Here is a 20,297-nt window from a genome sequence, read left to right on the forward strand (position 1 = left end):
TTCAGTCCAAGTAAAATACAACAAAACAAAAACAATACTTATTTAAAAAAATCTTTAAAGTTTGCTATAATTCCCCAGGGAATTCTCAGTGGAAGCTGCCATTCCAGTGGTTTTGTGCCAGAATCCTTTTAAGTCCATGAAGTTTGCCTGTGATTAAAAAACATGTTGCAAGGAATATCTTTCCCACCTGAGTGATTCTGAGCTGTTAGACATTACCTGTCAGCACGTTAGTGACTAGTTTAGTTCTTTGATATCGAACAATGTAGTTGGAGAACTCATGGAACAGTTAGAGGATTTTGCTCCTGGAATAAGAATTTTCTAACTCAAGTAATATTTTGATATTGTATACTATTTTCCACTTTGCTTGGAAGTCGAGGAAATGGCTTATAAAAATTGCCAGCAGAGGATAATAACTAAGCTAACCAGGGAATTGCTGGGTGGATTTTCATGGAAATGTATTCTTGATGTTTAACTTTTTGGATAGATGTTTGCATGTATTGAAAAAATGTTAAGGCAAAATGTTAACCTGTGAGATAGAAGGGCAAATTACCTAACTTTTTAATGTAGCATTTTTCATTTGCTATCTAATCCTCATTATCTTACATGTAGAAATGGAAGGTATAAAAGGAGAATGTAGAAAAGTACCCAGCATAATGCCTGATATAAAATAAGGACTCAATAAATGATAGTTACCCTTATATATATTATCTGGTATAATATATATACTTTTATACATACTACGTATACTTTTAACATAGTATAATTATGTATACTTTTAACAATTAAGAAAGTATAACTCTGTTACCCACTCCCTGCCTTACCACACACACACTTATAAATACAGATATCTTGTGTGCTGATATATGTAATGCATGTATTAATCATTTGCTGAAAGAATGCAACCTCATCTCAAACTACTCTAACCTAGCTCAAACTTGTAAAACTAATGTAAAATACTGGTCTCTCAGAACTCAGTTCCACAGTCAGTAGTACTGGTAATTTTTGATGCACACAAGGAAAACCCTGTGTAGATCCTAGATTGACCTGCAGCTTCTGGTAGTGAATTTTTGTTTTCTCTAACACTAACGGCTTTAGCCATATCCTTATATTTGAGCGACACTGGGCAGAAGTGATTTGATACATGAAAGCACTAATGTAATGAATGAGTGGGAAACAGAGAGAGGAGGAAACAGCAGTGTGCCGAAGGGCTACTACTTTCCACCAGGCAAACCAAATCTTAGTCCCCTCTGCTCCCTCCCTCCCACCCCCATGCAGACTTTGCACAACTGGGAGCAATGACATTGCTTAATAGACTTTCCCTAACTGCTGTCAGCACCCTGCCCTCTGCCAAGTCCCGTATTACCCAGAACACAGAGACACATGGTGCACCACTGCACCGGAACAGGAATCATTCAGAGTTGCTCCAATTTATTTGACTCTTAGTTAAAAAAAGGGGGAAAAAAAGGGGCACTGACATAAGAACATTTTTTTTTCATGTCTAGCTGCTGTTTGTGATTGTGCATTTTATTTCTGTAGAGGAAGTAAAACATCTAGAGTAGATCGATGCTTTGTGACTAGAGACCAGAATGCTAGAAGTGACCTAACGATTTGGTGCTATCTTGATAAAAGCCAACTGTGCAGGCTGGTTTATTGGGCAAAAATAAACAAACAAACCAACTCAACCCAACCCAACCCAACCACTGCAAGAAGAGGGACAGGAAACCTATAAGGGGTATTGGTGGTAATTTTGACCTAAACAAAGAGGAACTGGAAGGGAAAGGCTCCGTAGGGGCTCAGAAACTTGGCTCTTTGGGACAAGTGTTGCTGAGCCTTGGTTCTGAAAGGCTACAGGTGTAGGAAGGAGTCTGACACCACGCTTCCTGGGGCTGGAATGGACTGAAGACTCCACTGTCTTCTCTAAGGGAAAGGAGAGAGTGACGAGTAGAAAAAGCACTGGAAGGAACCAGGAATTGGCAGGAGTGGATTTCTTGGAAGCAATATGGCCTCCAGGAGTAATAGCTGTATAATATTAATATAAGCAATCTATTATAAATTCCTTATTTAATAAACATCCTGGACTTTTTTTGTCTTCATGTGTTTGGAATGCTTTCCCAATCTCTACCTTCTTTGAGATTGCTGGGAAGCATTGTTTATAATGCTATTTATATTTTCCTGTGTATTAGATTATTGTACCAAAACTCAGATCTTTTAGTAACTTCTGGTTTGACTTCTGGATGTTCACATTTATTTTCATTATTGTTCATCTGGTAGTCTTAATTCTGTTGCTGTTTTAAAAATCAGTTTTGCAATGATCTTGTCTTTCCTATCTTAGACCGAGAGCTGGTTTTAACCATTTCATGCTAATCCCAGGAATTCTCTCAAACATTTTAGTGTTTTTTAAATACGGAAATAAGAATAATATATATCAAACGATGGAGAATAATGTAGAGTTTATTTTAGTCACCAGATGAAAAATGGATATTAGTGGTAATGACTGTTTAGACTAATGAAAAATTGTGAAGTCTGTGTAAATATTTTTTATTTCTTGGAGTTGAAAGGGACCCTAGAAACATTTGATTCAGTCACCTTGCATAGCTGAGCAGAATGAGGCCAGGGATGAAAATGACTTGCCCAGGGTCATAGGATTTCTTAGTGGTAGAGCTAGAATTGCCCTAATGTTTCCCTTTTAATACTTGTTTCCTTTGTAAGTGTTGCAAGAGTGTGGGATCATAGACACTTTCACATACAGTTTGGGGAATTATTAATGGCCACAAATATTCTGGCTGGCCATCTCATGTCAAAGAGCAAAACCTTAGATGTGCATACTGTTTTAGAAATAATTCCTGAAGAAAAAGTCTGATAAGTTTGCCAGAAGTACAATATTATTCATCACTTTATGTTTAAGAGCAAAAAAATTAGGAAACGACTTAAATGACTAATTAATAGCCTATTTATTAAATGCCTTTGATTTGCAGTGTGGCAATTCATCCAATGTTTATTGCATATTATGTTTAAGTCCATGTACAATGGACCTAAAGAGAAATTTAAGATACAGTTACTGCCTAGAAGGAGCATCCTCAGAATGTGATCTGCAGACCCCAAAACTGTTGGTTATAGTTTGAGATGAAGTAAGTACAGAAATGGAGACTAAGTGTCTAGAAACTTTTGTATTATTGACAGTAATCTTATGTCTGTTGAATCTAATGATAAAATGTCTGGGTTTATATTTTGTACTGTTTATTTACATTTTATTTTTCCAGTCATTTATTAGAGTTGGTGGCAGAATTGATATATGACAGATGGAGAGGGGAAAAAACTAACCCTTCATCACAGATCATTTGCCGAGCATTACTCTATGGGAGTTGCATACATGTGTGAAGAGTGAAATAGTATAAAACAGCAGATGAGGGGAAAAGGCCATGCCTGTTCTTATACATCTTTTCTTAGAATTGCAGATAGTACATTACTGAAATAGGCCCTTATTCTATGTTAGTGATTTACACTATGGAGATTATAAGTTTCTTTAAAAGTAAATCTCTGTTTTTATAAGCTACACTTAGTATATGAAATCATGATTTTGTACCACTTTAGGTAAATATTCATTCTAAGAGTTCTTAAATTTTCTTGATGCTAATGGAGTTTTTGTTTCAAAACATCTTTAGTTTGTGGGTTTAGAAGGGCCTGTGATCCATTCCCATGCCCCACCGTCCCCCCACTGCCCGCTCCCACCCTCAACAGAAGTATGCTGGTGCTGGTGGTTAGGAACCACACTTGGAGAAACTCCTTTCTTAGGTTTCATTAAATCATAAGTTCCTAAAATGTTTTTGGTCTTAGATGCCTTTGAGAATTTGGGGAAAGTTGTGGTCCCACTCAATGGAAAATCCATGCATGCTTGCATACAATTGCAAAGGATTCATCTCATTATTGAACAGAACCTAGTGGAGAGGGAGTGTTGAAATGTGTGATTATGTGTTAAACTGTTACCAGGTGAACTAGAGTTGACTAACTTGCCTTTAATCTTTATAGTTACCTGTGACATTTTTAACATTTCTGTTATTCCAAAGTGGATTACATGGAAACACTAATTTCTTTATCATTAACAAATTTGTTTGATTTTGAGATGTTTATGGATGTGTTCTTTTTACAAATTGCAATACTTTTCACATTTCTGGTAGAATAATATTCACACATCAACTATAAAACACATTAAATGTTTGGGCTTAGACACATGGATTAACTGTAAAATGAAAATGTTAATATGGCATCTCAAGGGTGAATCACAGTTTAGGAAGACATGTTTGTGTTTTACTAGGCGTTTGGTATAGTAGAATAAGATGGTATTTCAATAAATAAAAGTTCCTCATGGGAAATACAATAAGACTAGCAGAACAAACAACACAGTATTAGCAGAAGCCTGTGTTTAAACTAGGTAGCTCTGTGGCTACATAAGGAAAGAGACATAATCACCCTCTTCTGTTTGGTTTTGTGAGGCATGATGACACATACTTTGAGGTATTCTCCTCATTGCTACCATATAAGGTGGTATTCTCTAATTTTTGGGTAAAATTGATTACTCATGACCAAAACATAAGGCCCACAGTTAAAGTAACCAGTGCTCATGAGTCAGGATTCTACACATTTGCTCACAGAGAACAATGTCAGTGATTGCTTGATTTTTCTCTCTACAATTCCAACCTAAAAAAAGCCAAATCATTTTATTTCACAGAAAAAGGTATTAAATCCAAAGTGGTCTCAGATTCTAAAGGGGCATGTTCACTTTAGACATCTCAACCAGAGATTGGCATTTTAAATGTGGTTGAGTAGCATTTGTGGATTGATCCTCGTGCCAATACTACGTAACAACAAATAGTGCAAGACCCAACAACATTAAGTGCTCAAATGGGATATTATAGGGTAGATTAATAAGCACTCGATTGGTAGTAAACAAATTAGGGTTTGAAAAAACCCTTAATTGAGATGTTTGGAAAAAAAAAATCAGTACTTCGCAAATTTTCCTTACTTCTGTTCACTTTACTAGTCCCTCAGGTGCTAGTAAAAACTCCACTGGGATTTTATTTATTTGTGATATTTGGTGGTTGAGCAGCACTGACTGTGGGCAGGAAAACAAGTTGTATGTGAGTTCTCTCTCATAGGTGTAATGCTCGTACATTTGTATGTGTTTTTTGGGGAGTAGTGATGCCAAAAAGTCACATTTATGGTACCCTGGGAAGTATTTGGGAGATAAATACCTAGAAACTTTAAACCGTAGTCTCATGTGTCTGGATTCGAATTTTTTATTCTACAGCAGGTACTGGCAAATACATTTTGAAACAGAATTAAATATTGCTCATTAATGAGATTGTTTAAAAAAAACAACACTTTTTTCAGTGCTTTCTCTGCCTCAAGAAAATCCTATTGGTCAGATTGATATAATTTTATTTAAACATTTCTTCAAATTTTGGTAATGGCACTGTTAGAAAAACAACAGCTTCCATTTTCCCATGGTTTGGTTCCCAGGGTTTTTGGACATGGGAAATTTCTGTTAGTGTTTCTTTCTTTAGCTGTCATATTTATATGTTCCTTTTTTACATTTACTAAGTCTGATGGCATTCCTGCCATACCCATGGTGTTAGGGTCATGTGTTTCCAAGCATTCCATATTTGTTGAAAATATGCAGAAGGTTGAAAACTTGCACTTTGGTAGTGGCTCATTGTATAGGTACTTCTCTTCTACTTGTTACCCATAGTACATTTTAGGATAATTACTGAAGTAAATTCCTTTTGAACCAGAATAAATTACTCTGTTTAGCAAACATCTGACAATTAAAATGGTGTTACCAATATTATAAAACTGGTTTCTGTAATATACTTGGGCTTACATATTTTCAATAAATCATTTCTATTGCTGACACCTATTTTCTGAGTTTTGTAACTGCTGGCTTATTTCCAAGGGAAGGCAAATAGAGGTTTTCGTGTGCATATTGAGCAGTTCCTATAATTTAGACAGATAATTTTCATTAGAGAATTCTAAGACATTGTTAGAGTCACTGCTATGGCTAAACATTTTGCTTCTTGATGGAAAAGCTTAGGGCAATATAGCAGCTGTGTTGAATGATCATTTTTAAAGAGAAATCTTAGACAGTTAAACTTATTTAAAATGGTATCTGCCATAATGGGTTATCATTTTAAAAAATGAAAATTTTTTTTATTTCTGTGATGGAGGTGCTCTCAAGAGGTAATAGCTAAGGGAAAGGGTTAGTTGAACAGGTATATCTAACTTCTTATGAATCCCACATAGCATACTTCTTTGTGGATAAGTTACATTTTATATTTGGTGCATTTTTGAGTTCCTTGTGGTCTCTTGTCTTGAGATATTAATATTTTATCTTCAGTGCAGTTTTATAAAGACACGATGCTACTTTTTTGTTAAAAAGTTTTCGGAAGAAATGCTGCTAGAACGTCATATTTGTATGGAAGCTAAGCATTTTGGGGAAATTTAGTTCTAAATTTTATTTGAGAACAATAAATTAATGACATGTTTAATGACACACATAAGTATTACTGTGAGAAAATTGGCTCAATAGTTAATTATGGTCATGTATGTTATTTTGCCAATGTAAATCAAAATATAAAATCTCTCTTGTATAACAAGTGATCATTTTGATATTCTGTTCAATTTAAATATCGTTTTGTGCATGTGCATGTGGATATATAACACAATTAGAGACAAGGCCTGGATCTAGCTTTCTAACACCTGCTATATTTCATCAGTCTTTCTTCCCTCATGATCTTGGCGCCCCGTTCTTTTTATACCAGTACCCTCCTTTGTGCCCCGATGTGTTCTCTTGTTTTCTTTCATTCTTGTCCTTCCCCAAGCCCCGCTCAAGGCTTCTTCACCAACATCACCCTATTGATTCTTTTCCTTTGGCCTCTTGGTACGGTGGCAACTCTGACTCTCCTGGGAAGCGGTGACACGAGGTCGCTGTTCTGTGGGAATGGAGTCTGGAAATCTCAGAACTGGAGAGTGGTCAGCAGTGAAGGAGGATGCAGCGAACTAAGCTTCTGAATGGGGCGTATCCGTCTCTGTTGCTGAGTGGGGGGCGAGTTTAGGCTTAGAGAAGCAGAGGGAAGAGAATGAATGGAGGAGGGATATTTATCTGACCTTCCTTTAAGGAAAGAAGTGACAAACCAGAAGGATATCTAACCGGTCAGTTAGAAAAGCTGTCTTCTGTGCCCTGCAGGTCCTTGAAGTAGGCTTCCAGCCTGTGTGAGTTTGTGGCTTAGCAGAACAATGAACAGTAATAGCATTTCCTGTGCATTTTCTGGTATGTGCTTTGCTGGTGTTTTATTTAACCTGCTCAGCAGCTCTGTGAGGCATGTGGAATTACAGTCCCCGTTTGCAAAGACAGGGAGCAGTGGAGCTTAGAAAGGCCAAGTAAATCCAGGTCACAGAACTAGCAAGTGGCAGAGCATGAATGTGAACTCATGTTTGCCTGACTTCAAAGCTTATGCTCCGTACTGGGTCTTACTTGCTGCGTGCATGTAAACAAGTCATTTAATCACTTTGAAGCTCTGTTTTCCCACCTGTAAAGCAGACTCCAACTCTCTTACAGTAGTGAGGAATGGTGAAGGGCCCCACAGTTCCTGGCTTACTATTGGTGCTTAGTAAATAGTACTAATTACTTTTTTCCCCGGGTCATTTCTTTCTCAGGGCAGTAAAACACTATGTGGCAGGAGCTACCCTTCTGGAAAGACGGAAGAAAATTTGCCTTTGAGTCTTTCCTAGTCAAAATAAGATGGGAGAAGCTCAAAACCCCTGATTCCTTTTTCCTTTACAGCCTCCCTGTTGTAACACACACACACACACACACACACACACACACACACACACACACGCGCGCGCACGCGCACGCGCTCGCACGCGCACGCGCTCGCTCTCGCTCGCTCGCTCTCTCTCTCTCTCTCTCTCTCTCTCTCTCTCTCTGTCTCTCCCTCTCCCTCTCCCCCCACCGCCCCCGCCCCCCCATCTGCTTACTGAAGATTGGGCTGCTTTTTCAAGAGAAAACTTCTTGTAATCCATAATTTCAGATAAAAGGGTTAAAGTGCAACTGTTCTTAGGAGTGCGTTTTAGTCCAAGTGTAGGTGATTGACATTAGATCCTCTCCTATCTAAGTTAATGGGGAGGCTCAGTAAAGTCTCTTGGAGAGCACACAGTTGCTGGTTTTCCTTCATTTCACTACTAGTAAACAATTGTCCTTAGAGGTGGTTCCACCATGTGCAGCAGGGTATGCTTGCAACTTAAGGGAGACAGTAAAACGATGTTTTTAAAGAAGCATACAGCTACAATTAAGTCTATGGAAAACTGGGCAGTAGTACTGAAAAATGCATCCAAAGATCAAAGGAGAAGCCTTTGCTTGTGATTAGTGTGATTTATACTGAACTTGACCCAGGAGCCTCCCACAACTGCTTCCTTCCTACACATTGTGCATTTATGAAATATATGCACATTTATGGCTGCCATGTAATATGTACAAGATACACCGATGACAGGAAGTTATCACTGCTTCAAACAAATGCAAGCTATTCGGACTTGCAAAATCAGTGAAAAATGAGCTATGCAAATAATGAATGACCTCGCAGTCTTTCCTTGACTACTCACAATTCATACTGATGCTACATCCTACTCAGTTAAGACAAAAGAAACATTTATCTTTCTAATGAGTGAACAGCTTGAGGAAGTAGTTCTGGGGATAAATGAAGCTCATAGTACTATTCAGTGAAGTATTACCTTTTCACAAGTCCTAAATTTGTTTCTGTGCATTGGGCATTTCCCACTACTTACATCATTAGTTCAGCCTCTTCATGCCTTTAAATTTAAACTGTGTGAGTAGGAATCCTGGGTAGAGAATAATGAAGATGGTAGAGATTTAGAAAAGATGTCAGTGTCAAAAACCTAAGATGATTAATATTACTAAGCTCAAAAAACTGTAAACAAAAAGGAGTTAGTATGGCTGTTTCAATATATGAAAGATTGTTCAGATGGTGATGGGCGTTTGTGTCCATTTCTGCTAATTGGTTGAGAAAGGATTTTGATTAAATACAGTTAGGTTTTTCCTAATATTTGCTAGATAAATAAAGTTACCAAGGGAAGTCATGGCATGTGTTTGGAGGTCCTAGAAACTGTATGTTACTAACTGTCTAAAATGGATTTATTTTGTTATACTGGACATAAGGTTTGACTTTTGACCTTACTTAGGTCAGTTCAGCCTAATTCTTAATTGAAGGCTGTAATTTTCAGATTAGAGTCTATTTTTCTGTCCTTATTGGTGAATTTTAAGATTATTTCTGCTATAATTTAGTATATTAAACTGATGTACTGATTTTATTGATTTCTTATTTAATACAGTCTAATCAAATATTTTTCTAAAACCTACACTGATTTAAGGCTCTTGGGGAAGAACAAATTATAAAACATGATCCCCAAATTTATGGAGCTCATTTTGAGGTTGGAAACAGATGGCTTGTATTTCAGACTTCAACTTTATTTGACATTATAGGAAGCAAAGGCATTTGGAGATTTTTACCCTCATTTTATAAATAGAGATTGACATGATTAGAACTCTCCAGTGTGAATGGTAATGAGGCCACCATTTGGAAATGTCAAGATGGAGGAAAGGGAAAGGAATATGGAAGCTGTGAAGGCAGGGAGGGTCTTTAGAAACCTGTTGAGGTGGGCAACAGGCAGGATCAAGGTGAAAAATGATCAGGATATGCACTATGATGGGAGATGAATGGAAATATCGACAAGATTTAGTAATTTTCAGAGACATGGTACCCAAGGAAGAGGCAAAATTCATGAGGCTATAGGATTTCTGTGCTCTCTGATCTGAAAATAAGGGTGGTAGTTAGACTAAAAGCAGTCCTCAAAAGATAGGTAATTCTGAGAAATTGATTTTTAGCATCTTGAGATGATAGGATCTCAAGAGAGTCTAGTGGGCAACTGGAGCAAAGGAGTAAGAAATGTTTATCCGGTTATGACATTGTCTTTGATTTGATTACTTTCTTCCTATATTGTTCATTGCCTTTACATTACTACTGGACTGGGAATATTCAACTTGCTTCTGTTGGGTACATTTAGAGCAAATGCCCATAGATTTCAGTGTTTCTATTTTAAGGCTACTTTATGTGAGGATGGTGAGGTTAATTTAGCTGCATTCTATTTCTGGTTAATTTGTTTTTTTTTTTTTTTAATGTTTGCCCTTTTGGCTAAAATCAAACCTAGGATGATTTATGTTTGTACTTTCTCTCTTTACCTGGACTCCAAATTTTAATTCATTTGCTCATTGTAGTGGGGAATAGATGTTTGTCCCACAAGAGCCTTCCAGATTTGATGCTTACTTTAGGATTAAACCTATAGCTTTGTACAGGTAGCTCACAGATAGATAAACTTTTAAAATTGGCAGGGTCCTTATAAGGCCTTTGAGATCATCTAGTGCAGCCCTCACATTTCTTAGATTAGTAATCAGAGGTCAAGGTAATAATAAATAATACAGCAATAGCTAACATTTATTGAGCTATTATCTCATGTAATCGTTATACCAATCCTGTAACATAAGTGAAGTGACCATTCCATAGTCCCACAGAAAGCAGCAACATAGCTGACCTTAGGAACTGTTTTCTGTATAAATGTACTTAACAATTTAAACAATTTAGTTCTGTGTAGTAGAGAAGAAAAATTAGTATTTTCTGTTATTAAATATTTTCTTTAATATTTAAATTAATAAAAAGAAATACCAATTATTAAAAACAGTTCACACATATTTATTATAGTAAAATAACATCATTTAATATAGTTATTGTTGCTTTTTAAGACATTTTCCTTACTCCTAAAAACACGTTCATATTTTAGTAAATATGTCTGCTTTACACAGTGTTTTGTGTGTGTGCCTTTTTTTTTTTTTTTTTTTTTGAGATAGGATCTTGCTCTGTCACCCTGGTAGAATTCGGTGGTGTCATCAGAGCTCAGACTCAAACTCGTGAGTTCAAGTGATCCTCCTGCCTTCAGCCTCCCAAATAGCTGGGAATACAGGTGGGGGCCACCACACCCAGATCATTTTTCTATTTTTTTTTTGTAGAGACAGGGTCTCGAGATGTTGGTCAGGCTAGTCTTGCACTCCTGGCCTCAAGCAATCCTCCTGCCTCAGCCTCCCAAAAGTGCTAGGATTACAGGCGTGAACCATCGTACCCGGCCTACAGAGAGTTTTAAAATATACTTTAAAAAATTCTATCTTATATTCTTCTTGGATTCAGTTTTGTGGTCCTAAAATCCAATATATTTAATTTTCGTTGAATTTTGGAACTACTCTGTCAATTGTATGATATAAAAGTGTGTATGTGTGTATATACAAACTATAAATACAAACATGTACATATGTAATATAGCTATATTGACAAGTTTAATATGTGTTATTTTTTTGATCTGTTTTATATCTTTAGTATCAGCATTTCACTAATATTTCTTACTACCAATAACATCTTGGCAGCATCTGAGAGGGATTGTTTTGTTTGTTTTTTGTTAGTACAAAGATGAAAACAAAATCACTGTATGTCTTATAGAGAATATTTGATTTGCAGGGTTTGAAATTTTTTTATACTTTGGTAGATTTTATATATTCTTGCTGTAGATATTTTTTCTTACTGATTTCACGAACAGTGCCAGTCACTTGATTGTTATATGTTAAAATGTTTGTAAATTTCAAATTATATCAAGTTTTAGTTTTTCTCAATTTCACAACTTAAAACTCAAGATTTTGCCAGTGTTAAGCCATACATATTGTGGCATTCATGTAGCATATATTTTGTGAGGGTCTGTAATGTGGGGAGGAAACACAGACAAGGTTCCTGCCTTGATGAATCTAGCAGTCAGTCCTATTTTCTTGATTTTTATATCCGAATACTTGTTCTTATGTACTGGGGTTGGTCTGCCTTGATCATCATTTTAAAGAAAGAATTTGACAACTGATAGTAATCAAAACATAACTGAGCATACACTGTTAATTGTTTTTATTGCTTTACCTCCAAGTTATGTTCAGTGAGCTGAGGATTTTGCATATGTGTATGTGTTGTGGTTTTGTTTTTATCAAAAAGTAATTTCAGCAAAATGTTCTCTAAAATTATTAGTTTTTTTAAACTGTGGTAAAATATACGTACTGCAAAAGTTAACCATTTTTTGTCATTTTTAAATGTACAGTTCAGTTGCATCGACAGCATACATTCACGATGTTCTACAACCATCATCACTATCTATCTCTAAAACTTCATCATCACAGACAGAAACTCTATAAAATCTTTAGTTTCAAGTACTAGAGGAACACTGGCTACTTTCTTTCTTTTTTGGGCCTTGTCACACCCATCTTCCGAACAGCACAATATTTAGTGTCATCTGTTTGTGCTTATTGAATGCTGAGTTGTCATTTGAATTAAAATGGTTTCTTTGATTTGTACTTGCTTCATGTTTCTAGATATATATGAAAATTGCACTGACATTCATTTATTATAACTTTACATTTGTTTCTTTTGGAGCAACAAAACATATATACGTGAAGTTTGGAAGAGATCAAACTAAACAATGTAAACACATAGAAAATTTTATTGAGCAAGGGAAGAAAGATTGGGGAATAATGACTCTGATATACAAAAAAAGTCTGGCAGTCTCAGATACAACCAGTTTCCTTCCCCTCCTGCTAAATGCCTGGAGCAGGAAGCACACCCAGTATAGAAGATATCTGGGCCTGTGATCTGTAAGAATTCACTCCCCAAACACTGGATATGAACTGGACTCAACAGGAAAGATTATTCAGTAGATCCTCCCTCTGTATTACTCTTTGTGTTCAAACAAAAATGCAGCTGTTTAAAGAGTTTTAAAAAAATATTTCTAAAAGAGTATAAAATCCCCATTCATATTACATTCTTTTTCTACATTTTACGTTCTAAAATGTGCAATATCCTTGGCTGAGTCTCTGCCTCATTCATAGCAATCACACAACTATTGGTGTGCAGTAAAAAAATGGAGAAATTATCAGTGAACCTTTGTCAGAAAAATTATTTCAGTTCTTTATAAAGCAAATAAGAATTTAAGAAAATAAATATGGAGATCATTTGAAATTTAGCTTTACAGGTTAAGCAAGATGATTTTGTGTTATTTTAATGGTATATTAAAATGGTATATTTTTGGTATAAGCAAAAGTATAATTTTTGTCTGCATTTATTATTCTTTATTTTTAAAAAGTGACTCTCCTAATGAAATGTATTTATTGCAGCTAAAAGATGGTGGCAAGGCATCCCAGGCGAATGTCAGAATAGGTGATGTGGTTCTCACCATTGATGGAATAAGTGCAAATGGAATGACTCATCTCGAAGCCCAGAACAAGATTAAGGGTTGTACAGGCTCTTTGAATATGACTCTGCAAAGGTAAGTTGCTTTTTGTTTGCCTCTGAGAAAGAAAACAACATTAAGCAATGTGTTTTTGTGTGTCTGATTCATGGTGTTAACTAAGGAGCAGTTTCTACCACCATTGTTTCAGGTAAATAAATAAAAAAATATGATGGCTCTTAAATTGGGTAATTGAGCAGTATGAGAATTGCTGAAAGCTATGGATTATTTCCCCATCAAAAGGCATGTACTCACATACTCAAAAATTATGTGTTTTTCAGTTTCAGAGAATTCAAGAATTCTTGAAATTTCTCAGTAGAGTGCAGGTTAGGAATTCTTATTGCAGGGTACAATTCTTGGTCTTAAAATTCTGAACAGCATATTAGAGGATATTCTCTTAGGGTGTGATTTGGCTTTCCTTTGTCTTTTTCCCTTTTGTTTTTTTGTGTACAAAAATAATTTTTAATTTGCTCACTTGAAGGCTAGACTTTTTGAACTTTTTAAAGTCACTCTGGCTTCAATGATAAAATAGTTAATCATTACACGGATTATAATATATCAGGTATTTTGAGCATCTCAACATTTGACCTGCATTAAAATCACCTGGAGTGCTTGTTAAAAGTACTGATTTTTATGATCACTCAGAATTTCTGGAAGTAAGCTTTAAGAATTATATTTGGTTAGGTTCTCCGTGATTATTATGAGTTATAAAGTTAGAATCAGTGCATATCTTGGGCTGAGGGGAAGGGAGGAGAAAGACAGAATGGAAAGAGAGTGATTGAATGATAGCTCTGAAACTTTAGCTTTATAAAGAAGGTGTAATAGCTTAGTCATCTACCAGGTAGTTGTGGAGGGTTTTAATTAAACAAGTCTTGTTTTTGATGATTACAAAACATATTCTATATTTTATTAAACTAGGAAAACACTATTTCCCCCCGAAAACATCTCATAGTCTTCCATAAATTGTCATACATTTCTGAATCTTTAAGGTGGAGATAAAATATGTGGTACCTTCTAAAGGTTCCAAATATGGAACCTTTTTTCTTGGAGTTTCTCCTAAACTAGTGTTTTGTGGAAAGCACTCTGGCTATGCTTCTCTAGTCTTTGCTACTGCTGTTCTAGGGTTTGCTATTTAAAGCATTTATACAGGGTAAATTATACTTATTTGTTTGAGTGAGTATCAATTTGGTCTTAAAAATAAATAAGAAATTTCTTTTGCAAACTTACACTGACTTAGATATATAGATCCACTTTGATGTAGCATGACTTTCTAACCAGTTCCCTCTTCGGGGTCTTTTTTTTATTTTTAGCAGAAGAAATTCCTTTTAGTGGGACTGCTGAATCAATTGTTACGTGTATTTTAAATTTTCATGGCTACTGCACAGAAAAGTAGTCAATGAGAAAAGTAATCTATCACCAAAAAAATTCTCTTTTAATAGTATTCTTCTGTTCTCTATATTTAGACATACAACACCAACCAAATGAAAGTAGTCATTTTGTAAAGCAGTTTTACCAAGTATGAATTTTGAAAAAGAACCAAGAGGTCAGGAAGCTTCATTTGTCTGAGATAGCAAGGAAACAAGACAAATACAGATGATGATGGGCTGTTTCTCACATTCTAAAACTGCCAGTTTATGGAAGGGTATGACTGCTTTTCATGGGCTGCATGTCATTTCTTTCATTCCAGCCTGCTTATTTTCACATTGTGCTGCTTATTTTGTGACCCAGGACCCAGTATCTTATTTTCTATTGGAAACAGTTCTGAGCCCTGTAAGACTAGAGGAACCAGATGTTATTCTGTTTGGATGCATTTCCAATTAAAGTAATCTGCTACTGACTCTAATAAAGATTCTTTCAGGCTACTTAAGTACAAAATCTAATAAACTAACTTACAAAACCAACTTAATTTTAAACATTTGGGTATACTATTTAATCTTAGCTTCTATATTTCTGAATATAGGCATGCAGGGGCCCAAAATATAAGAGCATTTTAGAGTCCCATTGTTATTAATTGTAATTCTCTTCATGTTTTTGAACACTTTCTTGTGTTAAGTAATGTCAGCCTGTTTTCATAGTGTGCGCATCTGAAAAAATTCATGGTATAACATTGACAATGCTACCAAAGAAATACTTTTGCCTTTTAAGGGAAAAATAAAAACTTTGAAGAGTTATCTTTGGTTCTTCCCTGTACCAGGGCCATTCTTTCTGTAAGTGCTCTGTCTTTCTCATACCAAAGGAAATATTTTTTTTTTCCACATCTGAATTTGAGCAGCATTCTTAATTGGCCTCCGGTCACTTGCTTATCCCACCTCTCACCAACCAAACTGCTCTGAATTCTCCTTCCAAACTGAATTACTTAGAAGAGTACTTCTGAAAAGTGCAGCTCTTTGCTTCATAAACATGAAGTTTTCTTCATGAATATGTAGCACTCTCCTTTACCGACTTGTGTTAGTCTGGTTTCCCCAGAAGCAGAGCCTGAGATGGGGATTCTTGTGCAAGGGATCCATTAAGGGTGTTCTTTCAGATGTTACTTGCAAAGACGTGAGTGCAGCAGGATTAGGAAGGAGAAGAAACTGAGAGGAGCAGAGATGTGATTTCAGGAGATGTCTAGCCTCCCTCGATCCAGCAGGAAACTTGGGGTCAGAATTACACCACAGAGTCTGTCCTGCCCTTGAGGCAAGGGAACTGGGCTTTTGTACCCTCTCCCCTGCATTTGTTAGCTGTTGGCTGTCAGCTGTCCTGGACTTACATTGTGTGAGTGAGTAGGGAAGAGGGCTGGGAGGTAGCTTCTGTTGCTTCCACAGGAAGTTACTGGTGTGAACCATTAGCAATAGTGCAGGGAGTACCTGGGGGATGAGTGAACCAGACCACCGGAAGGGTTCCAGGGGATCCAGGCTGGGCACCAACAGCATGTACAAGATTCTCTCCAGACCTGAGTCCTCTGCTCAGAAGACTATGTTCTCTGTAACTGAGTGCCACTCATTTTCCTCTCCAGGTCACTGCTGCTCATCACTGAATACCCTCTGTTCCATTTAGGATAGGTTTCTCACTGTCCTTCACATGCCTTTATGCCATCTCGTGAAATTCACTTCGTCTAGAATGCCCACCGCCTGTCCACTGCCAGTGCGTCCCATCAGATCCACAAAACCATGTTGAACCTTGTCTCCTGCCCATAGTCTTTTCCTGCTGTTGCATCTCCTTCATGTTTGTCCCCGCTGAATGCGTAGGAAACAGTTCATACCATTCAGTTCAGCGTTTAATTATATACCAGGTATAATAAAAAATAACAAGCCTGAGTCTGTGAGTCATAGACAAATAAACCTAATTAGTTAATAGTCATACCTACTACTGCCTGTGTTATTAGCTAATTACTCCAGGTATATTAGTGCTGTTTCTCCAGCTAGACTCCTTGAAAGCAGAGACTGTGTTTTTTGCACTATTTGTATTTGACAACATCTTATATAGTTTTGTGGTTTTTATGTCTAATAAATATAATTGTTTGATAGGCACGAGTATTATTTCCCAAACTTTGAATCATTTATTTAGTCCACAGATATTTAATGAACTCTATGTGCCGGGCACTGTTGTAGATGCTGGGGACATAGCAGGGAGGAAAACAAGACAAAAATCCCTGCTTTCGTAGTACTGACATTTTAGCAATTAAGCAGAATGTGTAGTATATCTCATGGTGATAAACATGGTGTAAATGTTATGGGGAAAAATAAAGCATGAAAGAGAGAGAGAGGGAGAGTGCAGGGGCAGGGAATTACAATTTAAAATAGGGTAGTAAGGAGAGCCACAGCGAGAAGGTTATTGGATATCTGGGCCTTGAGTGTCCCAGGCAGAGGCCGTCGGTCAGGGAGGCCAGGGGAGCTGGAGCGGAGTGGGAAGACTAGAGAGGCCACAAGAAGGGGGAAGACGTGGAACAGAACTTACAGGGCCTTGTGGATCATAATCGTGTTTGTAATCAAATTTAAATTTTCCTGGGCCTATTAAAAGACTGTGAGAAAGCTTTGGAAAGTTAGAGCTGGTTGGCCAGATCCACACAGGGTTCAGGAGAGAAATGACTTCATTATTGGGAAGGGAGGCCAGAGGAAGGAGCTGACCAAGCCCCTCCCCGGTCTCACTAGTGGTGGCTCTGGCACTGCCATTTCCTGCCAGCCCTGTGGAAACACTGGGCGATCCCCACCGCTGCCAGGCTCTGCTCACCTCCACCCAGAAGTCCCCAGGGGGAGAACGTAAGAGAGAAAACCCAGTTTTGTTTTTGAAATGAAAATTACCAGCAATTTTGTTTTGTGGATTTTTTTTTTGCATTGAATATTACTATTAAATAATCCATTAATTTTTAAGAAAATGTACGTGTGCATTTTTAAAATTTGATTTCAGTTTTAGGCCCAACCTTAATACTCTAAAATAGGATATAGGTAATAAAAAGTAAGATAAAGACACTTGCTTGATTAGGTGTTTTGTAACTGTTATTTATTAATACATCTAATCTAATTGTCCTTCTACGATATCCTAAAAAAATAAGACTTGACTCATTATACTCTGAGTATCTAATGAATATAGAGGTATGGATGGTTTTATTTTGAGTTCTCTTTTATCCTTGAAAAGAATTGGAAAATATTTTTTTCTGCATCTGAAACTAATTCTAGGAGTACTACAACTAGACGATGAAAAATTCTATTTAAAATATTTACTCTTGGGGAAATCAGACAAATAGCAGTGTGCTTATTTTAAAATATCGAATGCATTTTGCCTATGATTTTGATCCAAGTCAAAGTAGGCCATTTAAAAGATGAGATTATTTCAGCTAATAAAAGAAGAAAACTACTTTCGAGAGCTTTGGTATCTAATAAATAACTATTGACTATGTTAGAATTGGATTGTATGAATACAATTTTTTAACTATTTCATTTATTTAGTAATTCTCTGTGTAGGACATAGGTAAAGTTGCTACTAGCTTACTGGAGGATTTGGGGCAAGTTACTAAACTACTGGGCCTTAATTTTCTTGACTGTAAAATGAGGTCCTGGATGATTCCTAAATTCCCTTTTTGCAATAAAAATTCTGATTCTTGTTCTGGTTTTCAGCTGTAAACTGATAGGTTCCCTAGAGCTTGTTGTTAGATCAAACCAACTTAAGTTTGCTTATTTTGGCTGAGAGAATCAGGAAATTGGACTTTCTTCATTGGAGTTATCTTAAACTGTGCCAGGTTAGCAAAGTGACTTGTTCTGTTCTGCTCACTTTAAGGTGAAAGGTAGGTCAGATGGATATTCAAACATTTAATCATCAACAAATACAGTATGAGATGTATTTTTATCTTTATTTTGTATTTTTGAATTAATCCTCTTGGAATCACAGAGAATATATATAGCTTTTCTAATCTTCCTTGTTTTTAGTATTATTGGTAGTGGCATGTCTGTGATTTTTTTTCTACTTTTGTTCTTCAGTCTTCATTTAGTGTATAACTTGTTATGATTGGAAAGGAAAGATCTAGAAGAGCTGAGTTTTGAAAAATATTGATGTACCCTCTTTCTGCCTTCCCCGTCTTCTTCATCCTTCAAACAACTACAAAAAATTGTCAGAGGTCCAGTAACCACTACTAATGAATGGCAGATTGGAATAATTTAATAGGTACCTTGGGTTAAAAGAAAAAAATAGCTGTTGTACCAGACTGAAGCTATTAGCCATCTTTTGTTTGATTTTAACAGATTGCTTCATATCCTATTACTGTTAGCTTTATGGGTTCAACTCTGCTATTTCTCTCACTAGTAGAATAGAGGCAGGATTTTGGAAAGTATTTTTTCAATCAAAGTTTTCAGTTCTCTATCTGAAATAGTTCATGTGAATTAAAAGGCATTTAGTTGGATTATCTTTTCTTTTAATAATTGGAGTTGCACTTTATACTTTATAAAAAGTATTTATGTTATGTATCTCTTTTTCTTCAGTAAAGATTAAGATTGTTGGAAATGGACTTACAGGTTCCATTTGGTTAATCTTTTTGAACAGTCTATAGCAGTTTGATAATAAGTAGATTTGGTAAATGTAGGTTGGTCAGGATATATTTTGAGTTTTGGAATTTTTCACTTCAAACTTTACATCTTGAAAGTATGCACTTACTTTTTAACATAGAAAAGTCTATTTTTTTAACATAGAAAAGTCTATTCCTCTGAAAGAAAAATTATTTCAATCTATAGTCCTTTGGGAAAACAATCCTAGGAAATAATACATTTAAAGATTTGTTTAACTTTAAATCTTTATTGTAAAATTATTTTGGATCCCACCTAAAATAGTCTTTGTGAAGGGAAATTCTAATATGTAGAATTTTTTTGTATGTGTGGAATTTTTAAAGGCCGTGAAATAGAGGTATAAAGAAGGTGAATGGCAATAACGTTGGCTTTGAAATTAGGCAAACTTGGTAAAAATCCTGGTTTCACCCCTTCCTAGCTGTGTAGTCTTAGGTAAAGTTATGTAGCTGGGTTTCAGTTAACCATTTGTAAATGGGCATAGCAATACTTGCCTTTCAGGGTTTTTATAAAGGTTAAATGAAATCATATATTTAAAGCACCCAGGACATAATGAAGACGTTTTCTCTCCTTTTTTCCTACTTCTCTCCTCAACTGATAAATGAGTTTTAATACGGCCGCCTCCATTGTAAAGTTACTTCTAGAAGGTCATATTTGTTTTGTTTCTTGGCAACAGGATGGGTGTGACCGGAGGGCAAGGGAGAGGGAAGTCAGGCAGGTAGTTATCTGAGAAAGTCAGCAAGATGATGAAGCGAGTATTAGAAGAAAGGATTATTTATTCAAATGAATGATTTTTTTTAATCATACAGTTGTAGTTAAAGCTTTTTCGAAGAGTGT

The 20,297-nt window shown here is 36.1% G+C and overlaps 1 protein-coding gene across 12 annotated transcripts in view; it reads left to right on the forward strand.

Moving 5' to 3' along the window:
* PDLIM5 (PDZ and LIM domain 5) overlaps positions 1–20,297 on the forward strand; it is a 172,278-nt gene that overhangs the window by 46,093 nt on the left and 105,888 nt on the right. For all 12 annotated transcript variants that reach the window (XM_045536720.1, XM_045536729.1, XM_045536731.1 and 9 more), the window contains exon 3: positions 13,319–13,470. In XM_045536720.1, coding sequence (XP_045392676.1) covers positions 13,319–13,470 — 152 coding nt within the window. The remainder of the gene's footprint in view (positions 1–13,318; positions 13,471–20,297) is intronic.

Source organism: Lemur catta, chromosome 24, assembly GCF_020740605.2.
Source record: "Lemur catta isolate mLemCat1 chromosome 24, mLemCat1.pri, whole genome shotgun sequence".
Lineage (NCBI taxonomy): Eukaryota > Metazoa > Chordata > Mammalia > Primates > Lemuridae > Lemur > Lemur catta.